This window comes from Pholis gunnellus (genome assembly GCF_910591455.1).
Source record: "Pholis gunnellus genome assembly, chromosome: 16".
Taxonomy (NCBI): Eukaryota; Metazoa; Chordata; class Actinopteri; order Perciformes; family Pholidae; genus Pholis; species Pholis gunnellus.
The window spans coordinates 16946192-16960860 of NC_136543.1; the positions used below are offsets into that span (position 1 = coordinate 16946192).

The 14669-nt window shown below is 41.9% G+C and overlaps 1 protein-coding gene across 1 annotated transcript in view; it reads left to right on the forward strand.

Moving 5' to 3' along the window:
- LOC306708776 (retinoic acid receptor beta-like) overlaps positions 1–14669 on the forward strand; it is a gene marked incomplete at both ends in the record, with an annotated part of 87302 nt that overhangs the window by 71771 nt on the left and 862 nt on the right. Inside the window, 3 exon segments of the mRNA XM_079176708.1 lie at positions 3918–4094; positions 8794–8998; positions 13320–13478. Of these exon segments, the coding sequence (XP_079032834.1) occupies positions 3918–4094; positions 8794–8998; positions 13320–13478 (541 nt within the window).

Genomic DNA, 14669 nt, shown 5'->3' on the forward strand with positions numbered 1-14669 from the left:
GGATCTGTGGTCCGAACCAAGACGGAAAACTCATTATTGCTCCCACCTTGTTAACGGCAGCAGCGTCGCATTACAGCTTCACTTTTCTTACCTTTCACAATAAAAGCCCGAGACATATACATTGCATCGCTGCCCGTGAGAGGGCACCTGAACTCACCCACAGAACCGCTCGCACTTATCTCTGCAAGGATTGTATCCTGTTATAAGCTGCAGTGTGACATGTGAAGGTGGAGAGATCTAAACTAAGAGCTTCTCCCGGTTGGATGTTAAAATGTATGATCATGCTGTGATAAAATAATTATCTCCTGTTATTTGATGGCTTCTTTTCATACCCTCTACTGCCTTGCATTGACTTTGTCAAAATATGTTTTGTTTCTCCTTTTATTTTATTAATTGATGCACAAAAAAGAAGTTCCACGTTCTGTCATCTATTATTCCATAACTTCTCCTGATGTTTTAGGGTTTTGTTTCAGTATCGAGATATTTTAGGCAGTTATGTATCAAAGTCATAGTTTTGGTATCGAGATACAAAATGTCAAGCTACAATGTTAACGTTAGGTTGTCTCAATAATATTGGCTAAAATACACAAAGAGAGCATGTTTCTGTCTCCGTCTCTGAATCCAGTCTGGCTGGAGACACTTTGCTTTATGCCACTGACTTTTTTTTTCATTACAGTTGTTTATGCTGAAAAACAGAGTAGCCTAAATGTCCAAGGAGTTTGTTCGGAGACACAAAAGCACTCTGTATCTTTGCAGATGAATTTATGATCTGAAAATAAAAGGCTATGTAACAGTCAATTACAGCAGCACGGAGGCTTTGTTTCCACATCTCTTAGGGCCTGTGAATCATACTGTGTACACTCCTAACACATCACAATGTTCCTGCAGACCCGGGCCGTGGCATAAACCTTGTTGATGCTGTCAAGAGCAATTTTAATTTTGTTGTTTGTTTATATGCTGAAGCTCTAGCCCTGTTGCAAAATCAGGAAGAGGGGAAGCAGTGGAGTCTTATAAAAACATGTACTGTATGCTGCAAGGGGGGAAATGTATCAAACGCTCTAGTTTGCACTGGAGTGCCAGACTGGTACACGGTCATGGCTGATATATTACTGCTTATATGCTATAGCTGATACCTGACAATGAATTGTAGTAAAATAACAGCAGAGGTATGAATGAGGTCAGTTACACTCTTAGGAGTAAGGGTTCAACCTGAAGGGCTGAGGTTCTGCTCAGAACCAATTGCTTTTAAAGAAAAGTTTTTTGAAGAAAAGTTTTTTTTAAGGATAGTTGGAGGTGTGAGTTTTAAAAGAGAACACACACAAATTCACAGATTGTGAACCATGATTGTTGTGGGTTGCACTGTATCACATCGGCCCCGGCCCTTTAGGGTTCTAGATGAACCCTGGGAATGTAAAAAGGGTTCTCTGTAGAACCCCCTGGGTGTGTTGTAGATGAAATCCTTGCGATACAAAAGTTTTCTTGGTAGAACCGCCAGGATGGGTTCTTGTTACCCTTAGAAGATGGAAAGTTTCTGGATAGAATCTCTCAGAGAGGGTTATGGTGGAACCCTTAAATCATAGAAGGGTTCTCTGGAGAACCTCTCATACGGGGTTCTGGGTGGAACCTTTCACAGATGTTTCTATGTTAAACCCTTTATGTTGGGCTCTAGGTTAAACCCTCTGGAAGGGTTTAAGGTGGAACCTTTATAAAAAGTTCTACCAGGAACCCCAAACGGGTTCTCTTAAGCTGAAGAACCCTATATGGTTCTAGTTAGCACCTTTCTCTCTAGAGAGTGTATACACAGCGTCTCTGATACATAGTTTGTCCAGCAGAGAGCACTGTAAATGTTTTGGTCAGTCACTATCTTGGTCACCCTTCGTTAAAAACACCTAAAAACAATAATCCAGTTTAAAACGTTAAAGCAAACACAAGTTGGTCCTGTCTGGGCTTTTCTGCTGTCCGCCCTGTACACACAGTAGGTTTGGTAAAGACTCGTCTCTCCTCCCTTTGTTAGTGTTGGTGTGTGTGTGTGTGTGTGTGTGTGTGTGTGTGTGTGTGTGTGCTGTGTCCTTGCTACATGTGGAGACTCACTCATGTGGAACAGATGGGCTATTTCATGTAAACCATCAGAAAACAAACAAATGATCATCAGATGCTCCGTCCCCACCATCAGACAGCACACTACGGCTTTCCCCCCGCTACACCCAAACAATTCCCCAACTGCTGCTCATTCTCCCCTCTGTGCATCTGAATCTGTCCACCACACCGTCTCCTGCTCGAATGGCCTTTTCTTTCCCTCTTTTTCTCCTCTTCCTCTTCTCCTCCTGGCGGTTTCAAACTCAGAGCAGCTCTGGTCGATGTTCACTCAAAAACGCTCTGTTTGAAATAAAGTCTGTTTGAGTAAAGGATTTGGAAAATCATCAGTCTGGGATATTACTGGAGAGTTTGGATGTCTCATCGTGGTCTGACTGCTGTTTCTGACTGGACTACATTCCTGCAGGAAACATTTAGGTAGAACATTATATGCCTGAATGGAAAATCAACCTCTTCATTACTCCACTTTGTCACCTGTGGCTCTTGGAATATTGTCATACGTTTTTACTATTTCATCACACAATATAGACTAAATGAGTCAATATTCTTTTAATTAATTGTTTAATGACCAACACAATAATCTATAACTGAAAAAATATCATTAGATGCAGCCCGCCAGTGTTTAACAGCAGCTACAACATTGCAGAATTAAGTTCCATTTGTTTATTGTAATGACAAAAATAGTTAAAGTACTGCAAGGGTTCCCCTCAGAACTGTGTCCTTATCAAGGTACGACAGCATCTAAACAGGAGGTCTAAACGCTGGAATTATAAGATAATTCTAATTCAGTCAACATGGGTGTATTTTCAGCATTTGGGCCGTCACTTGTGATGGTGCTAATAACATCATTTTCACTTTGTTATTAACTGAGAGCTGAAAAGAAAACCAATGGTGGCGCAAAACAGTCAGTCAGAAGATCAGACCGGGTTCAGACCAAAACCCTGCCAACACTTTAAAGGGAAAGTTCACCCCAAACTCAAAAATACATAATATGTACCCTCCTAACTGCAGCGCTATTTATCAACCTGGATTGTTTTTTGTGCACGAGCCTCTCGTCCATGAGCAGACGCGTGTTTCCATCTGATCCAAAATAATCACCGTCATTTAAAGAACACATCAGAGGTGGATGACACCGGCTGTCGTGAGATTTTTTTAATCAAAAGCCAACAAACTGATGCATCAATCTCACCCTAGCTCACGCATCATGAGAAAAACTCCCAGCATTCATGCTTCTCCTCCCTCCTCCCTCCCACAATGCCTCTCTTTTCTCACATACTTAACTTTCCTCTCTTTCTTTCCCCTCTCTGGTGTCTTTACAGCACTTTTACTTACACTTTTTACTCTTTCTGCACATTGCAATATGTGGCTATGTCTTCACTGCTCCCTGGCTTTCTTCCAATCCCCGCTCCCCCTCCAGTGTTTGTGGAGCTTCTGGACCGTATAGCTGTATTAATGGCCCCTCCGGCTTCAAACCGCTCCGTGCTACCTGTCACCGCTCCGTATCTGCAACCCATCATTGCCGAAGCATCCCACTGACACTGTTACGCTCATTATCGCAGGGCCCGGCCACCCGGCTCAGCTCAGCGTATTCACAACAACAATCCTGCCAGTGTGTTTCTGAGAGCTCAGGTCTTATGGAGCCTATTTACTGTATGTAAGTGTGACACATATGCGGCGTGAAGAGGGTGCACTGAGGAGATCATTAGCAGCAGTCTGTGCAATGACAAAAGTAGCTGCCTCTTCGCCTGACGCCTTGCTCTCTGTTCGTGTGGGTTTGAATATGTGTGTGTGTGTGTGTGTGTGTGTGTGTGTGTGTGTTGCAGAACTCGAGTGCAGACCACCGTGTGAGGCTGGACCTGGGCCTGTGGGACAAGTTCAGCGAGCTGGCCACCAAGTGCATTATCAAGATCGTGGAATTTGCCAAACGAGTGCCTGGCTTCACAGCGCTGACCATCGCGGACCAGATCACGCTCCTGAAAGCTGCCTGCCTGGACATTCTGGTGGGTGTTGGTGCTTTTATTTTGGAGGCATTATTGTTTCGGGGATGAGGCATGTTGTTGAAGTGGTTACACGATTACATCAATTTCTTTACGAATTCATTTTCAAAATGACGTATTTTAGAGCATTGTTTCAGACATCTCGAAACTTGGCATGCATCATCTCTGTGTAACTGCAATTGGCTGATGTTAAGCAAAAAATAAGAACCTGGCAATACAACTGGCTTCAAATGTAATGTTTTAATAGTACATATGTGACAGTAGTGTGACTCTGTCCATAACCAATCACAACATAGCAAGTTAGCACTGTGTTTTGATAGGTATGTCTCCTTCCTAGGTTGTTCCATTAATTTACAATCCTTAAATCTTTACATTGGCCATAAACAAAAGGAATACTTTTCACATGTTTGCTTAGTTTTCCAGTCCCGGTCGCTTTCCTGCCTTTTTATCTATATTGGGCACCATACTGTGAACGAGTTTTCCTTGAACAGAGTAACTCAAAGAGACGCAGTTTAGATGCTTCTTCAGTAAACTCTAAAATATTCAGTAATGAGCTAAAAACCTTCCCAGAGCTGTTCACAGCAGTGACATAACACCGTTATATAAACACACCTCTTTACCAGACTTCAGTTTATTCTAATATTTATTTTCTCTTTTCCCTGCCGTTCCTGGTTGTGTAAGAATCCATTCATTCGTTTGAATGTGTGGCGAGTCAATATAGCCTCAGATCTCTGGGGGATTGGTGGGTTGAACCTGCTCCCACTAGACCAATCCCCAAATCTTATTGGATGACCTACTCAGCTGGCCAAATGGGCGCAAAGGAAGATCCGATTAATTGATCGTGCCAGTCAACTCGATTCTTCACGTGGAGTAGCTGTCTGTAGCGGAGATTAGATTATACGCACGCAGGAACATTTTTCAGCCTCTAATCTACAGATGCAGAGTGATGCAGAAATATCTGCAGAGTCGGCCGGCTGCTGCGGCTGAATGTTTGTTTGTTATTTAGGAGTTGTTAAGTGGAGCAATGTACTGTACTAATGTAGCCGCAGTAATGAGATGGAAAAAAAAAAAAGGCAAATGGCTGCCTCTCTTCCTCTTCTGTCTCCCTCATGCATGCTTGGCTGTTGGAGGGAGGGGGGGGGGGGGAATTTGATTAGCATTCATTTCTCAGAGGGAGAGGAAGGAAGAGAAAGTGATGACAGGCTTGTTGTGTGTCATCTGGTCATAATTTGTGACCCGGAGTATAATTCACAATTCAGCACCCAATAGTAGTTTTGAGCCCATGGCTGTAGACAGCTGGCTTAAACACTTGACAGAACTACTGTATTACACTATTAACTATAGTAACGACGAGCGCAGACTCTCAAGTGGGCGTCGTCACCGTGACCTCACCCATTGGTTTGTAGACTTCCATTTTAGCCATCTATACAATGGGACAGCCAGAGGAGTCGCCCCCTGCTGGCAATTAGAAAGAACGTAAGTTTAAGAGCCTTCCACATTGTCTTCACTTTTCAGATCCGAAGTTCAATATCTCAGTAGTCTGAGAAAATGAGTAGAACGCTAAACCTTGATTGATTTTTCTTTTAAACATATTTGATTACATAAGGTACCTTTAAGATTGTATTTAAGTCTTGGTACCACTTTCTCAAAAGTCACCCTTTGTTAAAGGTTTACAAGTAGGAACCATAGAAATAGAATGGAAGTAGAACGGACATTGAACTGTTTGCCGTGTTCAGTTGACTAGTTCAACATAAAATGGCACTCAGCACTGTGCAGAGGATATAGGAGAATATGTTAGTCCACTACTACGGTCACAGTCTTTGCAATGGCAAAGTTACACTCCGACCATCCTGCTATGTTGATTTGAACGTGAATGTCCGCTTTACTCTCATTCTGTTTCTATTGTTGTAACTAATGGCTTTATTAATAATTGATAAATCATTTGCTAGTGCTTTAATGAGATGATTTGTTAACAGTTTAAAGTCTTAAGTTACAATAAAACCTTTATAATGAGTACCGTATGAGAAGGTGGTACTTAAACCTGCCAAGTCTGTCTCTCGCTTGTTCTGTATTTTGGACTAAATGAAGTGTAACTAGTTACAGTAAAGACAGACTGCAGTTTTTGCATATGATGGAGCTCGCAGCAGCTGCTCACTTGTCAGTTGCTAATAGTTCTGTGGAGAACCAGCCAGCACGCTGTAGTCGAAACACGTTCTCTCCAAACAGCTGTCTTACATTTTGAGCCAGTAGAGCAGTTTTCTTTCCTCTTGTCCTCCTCACCTCTTTATGACGAACAGAAAACACGGCGGTTAAAAGAGTTAGTCTGGAATCGGCAGGTTTAGACTTAAAAAAATGTTGGAATCGGCCAATTGCAATCTGTGCGTCTCTGTTCTTGCAACAGCATTACAAAAAAACAGCAACAGATAAACACGGTCTAAATGGATTTTTTACAACTTGGCAACCCAAATGTTATTATTTTTCCTGGTTTATTACTGATATACATACTAGTATAAGTATTAGGGAATTATTTAGTTATTAACCATTAATCTTTTATAAAAGGTACCTTTTTTACAAAATAGTAAATGCTCCCTGCAGCCTGGTGTATGTGTCGTTAAAATGACAGAGAGGAAGTGACATCCAGGTTCATCTGCATTTCGGTAAGGGAATGCAAAATCAACAATTTATGCATGAAGATGCATATTTATGTGAGTTGTAAATGCAAAGTAGCTTAATCATATCCGGACACAACCTGGATAAATGAATGCTGATGAAAGTGAGCATTAGTTTGCTGTACGTACACTATTTGTTATTCAGTGTGTGTGTGTGTGTGTGTGTGTGTGTGTGTGTGTGTGTGTGTGTGTGTGTGTGTGTGTGTGTGTGTGTGTGTGTGTGTGTGTGTTTGCCTGGCTCAGATTCAGTAGCAGTGCCATATTAATAGATGGATTTTTGGACTTTGTATTGGCTATAAGTCACATTGTCACAAGTGACAAAGCAGTGGAGGGGAAGTCCCAGGGACGCAGAGGTGAGAAGTTGAAGGCCGGCTGTGATGACTTTCTGGCTCTCGCTCAGCCATCAACATCCGCTCACCAGCACATTTCTATGGTGAAGGGCGTAGATATTGTGCACGGGCCGGTTGAGGGAGTGTCAGAGGAAAGATCAAACACTGTGTGTGTATATATATATATGTGTGTGTGTGTGTGTGTCTAAGCGCAGGCCTGGCCAGCCGGTGCGAGTCACCGCCAGTAGCCATGTTTTATTCTGTTTCATGTTGCAGACACGCCTGCCACTCACTGTCAGAGCCAGCCCACTCAAATAGCTTCAAAGGCTACTGTCGGCTTCACATCCACCATCAGTGGCTTCATTAGGTGTACACACACACACACACACACGCACACACACAAACACACACATGCAGTGCAGCAGGAGACTCAAAGGTTATTCTTTTTGAGTGTGAGGAAGGTCGTTGTTTTGGATATGCTTGTTGTGAGCCTGGTTAGGACTTAAGAGTCTCATAGAGTCTACCTGCCCAGGTTAGCAGGTTATCATCAGTCATCGGTGCGGTTACAGTGGTAAAGAATGGTGCTTTTTTTTTTGTGCATTCTTTCTCCGTATTTGATTTTGATGAAAGGGTTGGTCCACCCGAAACTACACAGCCTATTTACCAATATTGTCTCACTTTCAAAGGTACATTAACTGATCTTTTTGGGCCACTTGGGGGCTACGTAAAAAAGCTGTAAACATATCACCTGATATATTGTCACCAGCAGGGTTTATCAGATCGTTTTCAATGAAAACAGCTGCCTGCTGCTGGAAGGAACATACAGGAAAACAACTAAAAAGAGGCTGCATGAGTGATAATTCCCTTTGGGTCTGTCACCATGAGTGACAGACATTACACATAGTTCTGTGATTAATTGTTATTCGAAAACTATTGAAGAGTACATTACATTGATTTATTTATTCAATGCTGTACGCTGCACAAACGAGTGGTGAAGGCAAAATCTCAAAGACCTGGACAAATAAAACAAAAATAATTTGCATGGTTAGCTACCATTACTAAAAGTGTTTCTAAAAACATGAACCTATTACGTATTTTACAGCTTTTGATGTTCAATTTGAGTAGAAGTTGGCAAAATACAGGGGAGATGATATCACTGACTGTATCTCTAGTCATCAAAAATACACCTTTCTGATCTTGAGGAAGTCCAGAGGGCAGAAAGAATGCAAATGAAACTACAGTGTGTTGTTTTTTTTGTTGAAACTTAAGTAATGGCTTTGTTAATGGTTAATAAATAATTTACTCATGCTTTATAGACGAGTTATAAACAATTAAGTTGTTGCGTGTTCTTGTATTTGGTTCAAATCCATTAATAATTGCTAAATAAATTGTTAATAAATGTATTTCCGTGCAGATCCTCTGCAGCCCTTTTCGGAAAGTACATGGCCATATGGTCCAAACAGTGAAAGGGATTCTTCACAACCTGGCAACTGATGATTTAGTGCTTTTCTGGAACATTTTCCACACTGACAATAGCCTTAGGTAGACACTCAATCTGTCAGTTTTTGCAATAAAACTGCTCAACTTAAAGATGTTCAAAGCCAAACTCTATAAATCAAGCCCAACTGTACATCACTTAAAGTTTGCTGCGCACTAAATCCCTGCTGACTAATCTTTTCCCTGCCTTCCTTCCCTCCATATCAGATCCTGCGCATCTGTACGAGGTACACCCCCGAGAAGGACACCATGACCTTTTCAGATGGGCTGACCCTCAACCGGACGCAGATGCACAACGCTGGCTTCGGCCCGCTCACCGACTTGGTGTTCACTTTTGCCAAGCAGCTGCTGCCCATCGAGATGGACGACACGGAGACAGGCCTCCTCAGCGCCATCTGTCTCATCTCCGGAGGTGGGCGAGCCGGGGCAGGGCGCTGGGCATTAAGTGAGGGGAGGGGAGGGGAGAGCAGCTTTGTTAAGGAAGGGAATAAGTAAGGTCTCTGGGGATAAAGCAGAAAGTTCGCCAAGCCTCTTGAGTGGGCGAACATGAATACATGGTTGATTGACAACTGAGCTGGGAGGGCCAGGGAGAGACAACGTAAACAAACTAGTGTTGGTAGTGTTGTTCAGGAATAAGAACCACATCATTTAGCAACGGAAAAGACAGACGTCGACCTTCGCAGGTACGTTCTGAAGCTTTTCAATGTGCTACGGCTGACTAGCTAATTAGTTACCTGACATGATGTTCTTTTGGTGGCTTGGTTTGACGAGCTGAGGTGCAGGAGAAAGGACAAAGGACGTGTCAATGAGGCATTAGGCTCTTCTTGTGTTGTGTCACAGCTGTTGGCAAAGATAGAACGATGGCCAGACAAGAACTTCAACAGGATACAACCCAAGTTTCTCTCATTAATGAAAAGACAAATTCATAAGCAATCAAACACACCCTTGCTCTATGTTACAGTCTTACTTTTACGAGCAAACGTTGGATAGATATTCTATTACATAACATTTCAGATGAATATAAAAAAAGAAGCAAAACCTCACCAGGAGGAGACATGTTTGTTGTTTCCTCTATGTGGTCCCACCCCACTTGCTTTGTCAGCTCACCAAATTATCTTTAAAAGGAACTGATTAAAGAGAATCTTGGGACATGATGGGATATTCAGGTTTTTTTTTCATTTGTGGCCAATGTGGTAGCTGTTCAGCAAATGTTCCATCTACGTGCTTTAAGTTGAAATGACTAGATTGCCGATCTGGAAAGAATCTGGTATATGCACGGACATTGAACATTTAAGAAATATACAATTTAAATCAAATCTGTATGCTGTACCTGAAAAGAAATCATGCAATTTTGATTTAAAAGCACCAGGTATCAATGTTTGTCTGCATAATCTCAGATGGATATGTCAAATTAACGGCTTTTTGCTGCCTGATTACATCATCAATTTAGCATAAATTCTGATTTAAAGATATAAACAGAGTTGATAGTGTAATCTTGGAGTACATCAAGTGGAATGAATAAATTGATTCGACTCCACATCCAAACCATGTTTGACTGCTTCCCATTTAGCACAGTCAGCCCGTACTCATTCCTCCAGATAATTATTGAGTGCAGCCCAGTTTGGGGATGAAAGTAAGCCAGAATCCACAGGAGTCTGAAACCAGGTCAACCACAGGTTGCCATCAGTGAGGAAGCACTATCCCGTCTGCCAAACATGGGTGTGTGTGTGTGGGGGGGGGGGGAGTGTGAAGAGCGGTGACGTACAGGTATGTCACAGCAGCGTCAGATAGCTGAGTGAGATGTTTGAAGCGCCTTCCCAGAGGAAATAAGCCTACTCTGGGTTTTTTCCACGGAGATACCCGAGGCATGACTAACTCCCTCATGTCAGGCTACACACACACAAGTCTCTGTCCTCTTCCCCCTCTCACACACACACACACACACAAAGTTTTACTGTACATTATACGGCCAATATAATGATACATTTCGATATGAAAATGGCTATCCTTTATCATTTTTTTCGATATCAATGTGGAAGAACCTTGCATGTGGGAGCGAAGTTTCCATATGTGGAAACTTTCTCAGACTCAGCCCAACCAAAACAAGAAGAGTTTGTACAAAAGTCAGCAAACCATCTATGCCGGTCCCCACGACAGGCATAATAAAGTGCATCTGTCGTCATTAACTGGCACGACGTGCTTTTGTTTTCTTCTTCACCTTAAAGACTACGGGACACAGAAATGCGTTGCGTGTGTTTTGTTTGTGGCCGTTTATGCAGGAGCATAAAAACTACTTTCTACACATTCTAACCTCAGTTATTATAACCAATGATATAATAATCAGTGGGTTATATACACCTAACACACAGTTCATTCAGATCAATCAGTATATCAATTATTATGGACCCTAATGTCCGCCACCTGTCCTGTAAAATGCATCAGCTGTTATTAATTAATATCACATTTGGGTTGTTAGGTTCACTTGAAACGGTTATGTTAATTTCTCAAGTACTTAAGTCACAGAGCAGTATACAAAAAATAGGTTTTACCCTGTGTTCACGGATACTATTTATTTATTGAATTACCAGAAAACATGCTATTTCGTGATGTAAATCGAAATGTGAAAAGACCTACATCGCCCAGCCCTACTGTATGTCCACCACAAGTTACACCATTCTCACTACCGCGCTCCTCTCTCCCCTCTACTTTTCATTTTACATTGTTGCTCAGGCTCTTTCCCTGCTGGGGTTTCATTCAACAATATATATTGATATACTCAATCCCCAGAGCCTTGGCAAATATTACAGGCTCTTGCATAATCCATGGACAGTGCACACCTTTGACTGCATCCATTATCACGCAGCAGCAGCTGATCTCGTGTGAACACACTGCCACCTCGTGGCTCCATGGTGTAGTGCGTGTTCCTCAATGTGTTACTGAACATTCGCAGATCTAACGATCTATCTGTCTTGTCTCTTGTCACTTTGAGGACATCAGTCTACTTTGTTTAAAGAAGGGTTGCAACCAACAATTATTTTCACCCTTTATTTTACCTGCTGATATTCTTTTTTTCTATTAATTGATCCTGTAGTCTATACGTTTAGAAATAGTGAAATATTACCAATCACAATTAATCAGCTCCAAGAGGTGACGTCTTCAGTTGTCGCGAACCAATAGTCGAAATATTACAGATTACAGTCAAACAGAGAAAAGCAGCAAACAAGCTTTAAAAGGTGGAGCGAGATAATGTTTGGCATTTATGCTTAATAAGTGACTGATAATATGATGACTTAACGACCGCTTAGTTGGTCATTTTAACTGTTGTTTAAACCAACAACTCCCTCAGTGGTGGAGGAAGTTTACAATAAAAACAAAAAAGCTAGTTTTGCACTAACTTTGGACGATACACACTTGATTTCGGACTGCTGAAGTGCAAGAATCCAAAAGTTTATTGAGAGAATTGAGGCAGTCAGCAGAATAGTCACGTTGCATACAAAAGAAGCATATACAAAAAAACCTAAAGAGCTCACTAATAAAGCAAAACAAAGAAACAGGCCGAGGTAAATGACTGGGAATAAACAAACACTGGTGAGCTAGTCTTGTGCAAAGAACTGAGACAATCTGGCAAACAGGTAGTGAACAGCTACAAGTACTGGGAGGTCTGATGAGTTAGTGGAACACAGGTGAGGAACAAAACTGGCGGGAAACTTAAACAATGTCAGGAAGTAAAGCAACCTAGGAAGCGTGGGCAAGTGAATCCAAAATAAAACAGGAAGTGAAATTAACCAGAGTCCATAGGAGTCGCCACACCTATTATCCTCAGCTGAACTCTAGCATGCATTTCTACACAGAACGAGGTCTTAAGATAAGATTTCTTACATTGTAATTGCTTCAAGAAGGGATGTCTTCACAGCCGGTATGAAAACTACCAGCCTCGCACTGTGAAGTATTACAAAAGTTAGGCTGCTATATGACAGTTCAAGCTCTGAAAAAACTCATTAAGACACTAGTCTAGCATAAGCAATGCAAACAGCAGAGTCACCATAAAAAAACCTCTGTAAATAGTAGAGAGATAATCATGTACAACTCAAATGAAGGTTGGTCTTCTCCATGTTGCCAATGGCTGAATACAATATATAATAAAAGCAGATTAAATGAATGCACAGGGGCTCCAAGAAATCTGGAGTCAAAAAGAAAAACTGCCAACTACAAGGTCCAAAAAAAGATTATGGTGGATCAGAGAGGAGAGCCGCTGGTTCAACGAGTCTTCCTAATAATCACTGAGTGCAGAAATGTGGTCTGTGAATAGATGCAAAGCTTTGAATATCACGTCTGCTGATTAGTTTTAATGCGTTCAGTTGTTGCTTCCCTGCTGTGTGAGACTTTAAAAACCCCCGTTATCAGAGCTTAACACTGCGACTAAAAAGAAAGGATTCAAATTAGTTTTCTGCTTCGGCTATCTTATTGTAACCATCTCTGCAGTCTCTTCTCTGCAGCAAATGAGTTGACATAAAGAGATAAAACTCTTCCTTCTTAATCAAACCCGGCGTCATGCTGTGATACATGTATTAGCCTCTAGCTCGTCTACATCAGATAAAGCCAACACATGGATTTGTCATAGTTGAGCCTCAAGTCTGACTTGATTTGTGTGTTTGTGTGTGTGTGTGTGTGTGTGTGTGTGTGTGTGTGTGTGTGTGTGTGTGTGTGTGTGTGTGTGTGTGTTTGTGTACCAGACCGTCAGGACCTGGAGGAGCCCTCAAAGGTGGACAAGCTCCAGGAACCGCTCCTGGAAGCTCTGAAGATCTACGTGAGGAAGCGTCGGCCCAGCAAACCGCACATGTTCCCCAAAACCCTGATGAAGATCACAGACCTGCGCAGCATCAGCGCTAAAGGTAGGAGGGATATCAACTCAAAGTTATGGTATGTATGTATGTCTGCTGCCTTGACAACCGTTGCTATGGAGAAGAAGCCAGTCAGAGGCGCGAATCACAGCATCAGAAAATTAAAAAAAACGTTGAATGTGGCAAAAGAAAAAACACCAAAAAATGGATCCAAAATGAATCCAGCGTGTGAAAGTGAATTGTTTTAAGATGCAGATAATCAGATTTCTGTGTTTTCTAACACTGTTTTTGCACTGATGATTCAAACAGGAGAGTTTCAGTGCTCAGACTGTGAGTCACCTGGAATTTTCAGAGGAATGAATGACGATAATACTTCCAGAAATAGGTGTCCCCGAAATAGCTGCTCCCAGAGAGTTGTTTCAGACGCTGCTAGACGATACACAAGTGCTTAATTTGATGCACACTGAGGTTTCGTACAGCCGTGTTCTGCCACGAGAACCACAATTCTTTTATATTATCCTCCTCTTCTTTTGTCGATCTCCAGGCAGCAAACATCTGTATCATGAAACTAAGTGTGATGAAGTCAATATAGAGGAAAATGCTCTAACGTCTATCTTGAAATACAAGATCGGTACACTATTTCAAAAAGAGATTCAAGTCTCAGCTGCTAACTTCACTTCTTCTAATGTGTGTCTGGAATAAGATAATAATTGTTGCATTAACAACATACTGTGTGTAGGCTACACTTCCTACCGAGGAGGTTAGCGACTACTAGCTGGTGAAGAACGTGAAACATCTAGCTGCTAAAGAGCCAGATATACGTTTTCTCAGGAGTTAGTGGAGACCAAAACAAAGCTAAAAGGAGAATATTGCTCTTATATTCATCAGGTGAGCTGAAATGCGGCTACATGAATGCTAAAGGCCTCAGTATGCGGTAACCAAACAAACTAGGTTGTGCGGCACGTCGCGGCAAACAACTTTTATAAAGCCATTTCATGCCAGATGAAGTGATGATGTTTTCAGTTGTGTTGTGGAGTTCTCGGTCCTCCTCAGCTGACGCAGCATAAGAATGACAAGGAACAGGAAGAGCGAGCACACTACTCGGCTTTTAACTTCTCAACTGGCTGTCTGCAAGTCCCTATTGATTTTAACTTTCTGAAGCTAACTTTTAAAGCACATTGTGGACTGGCTCATAGCCTGAGTTTACTTTATGATCCTCAAAGGCCCTCGTGCTCCTCCGCA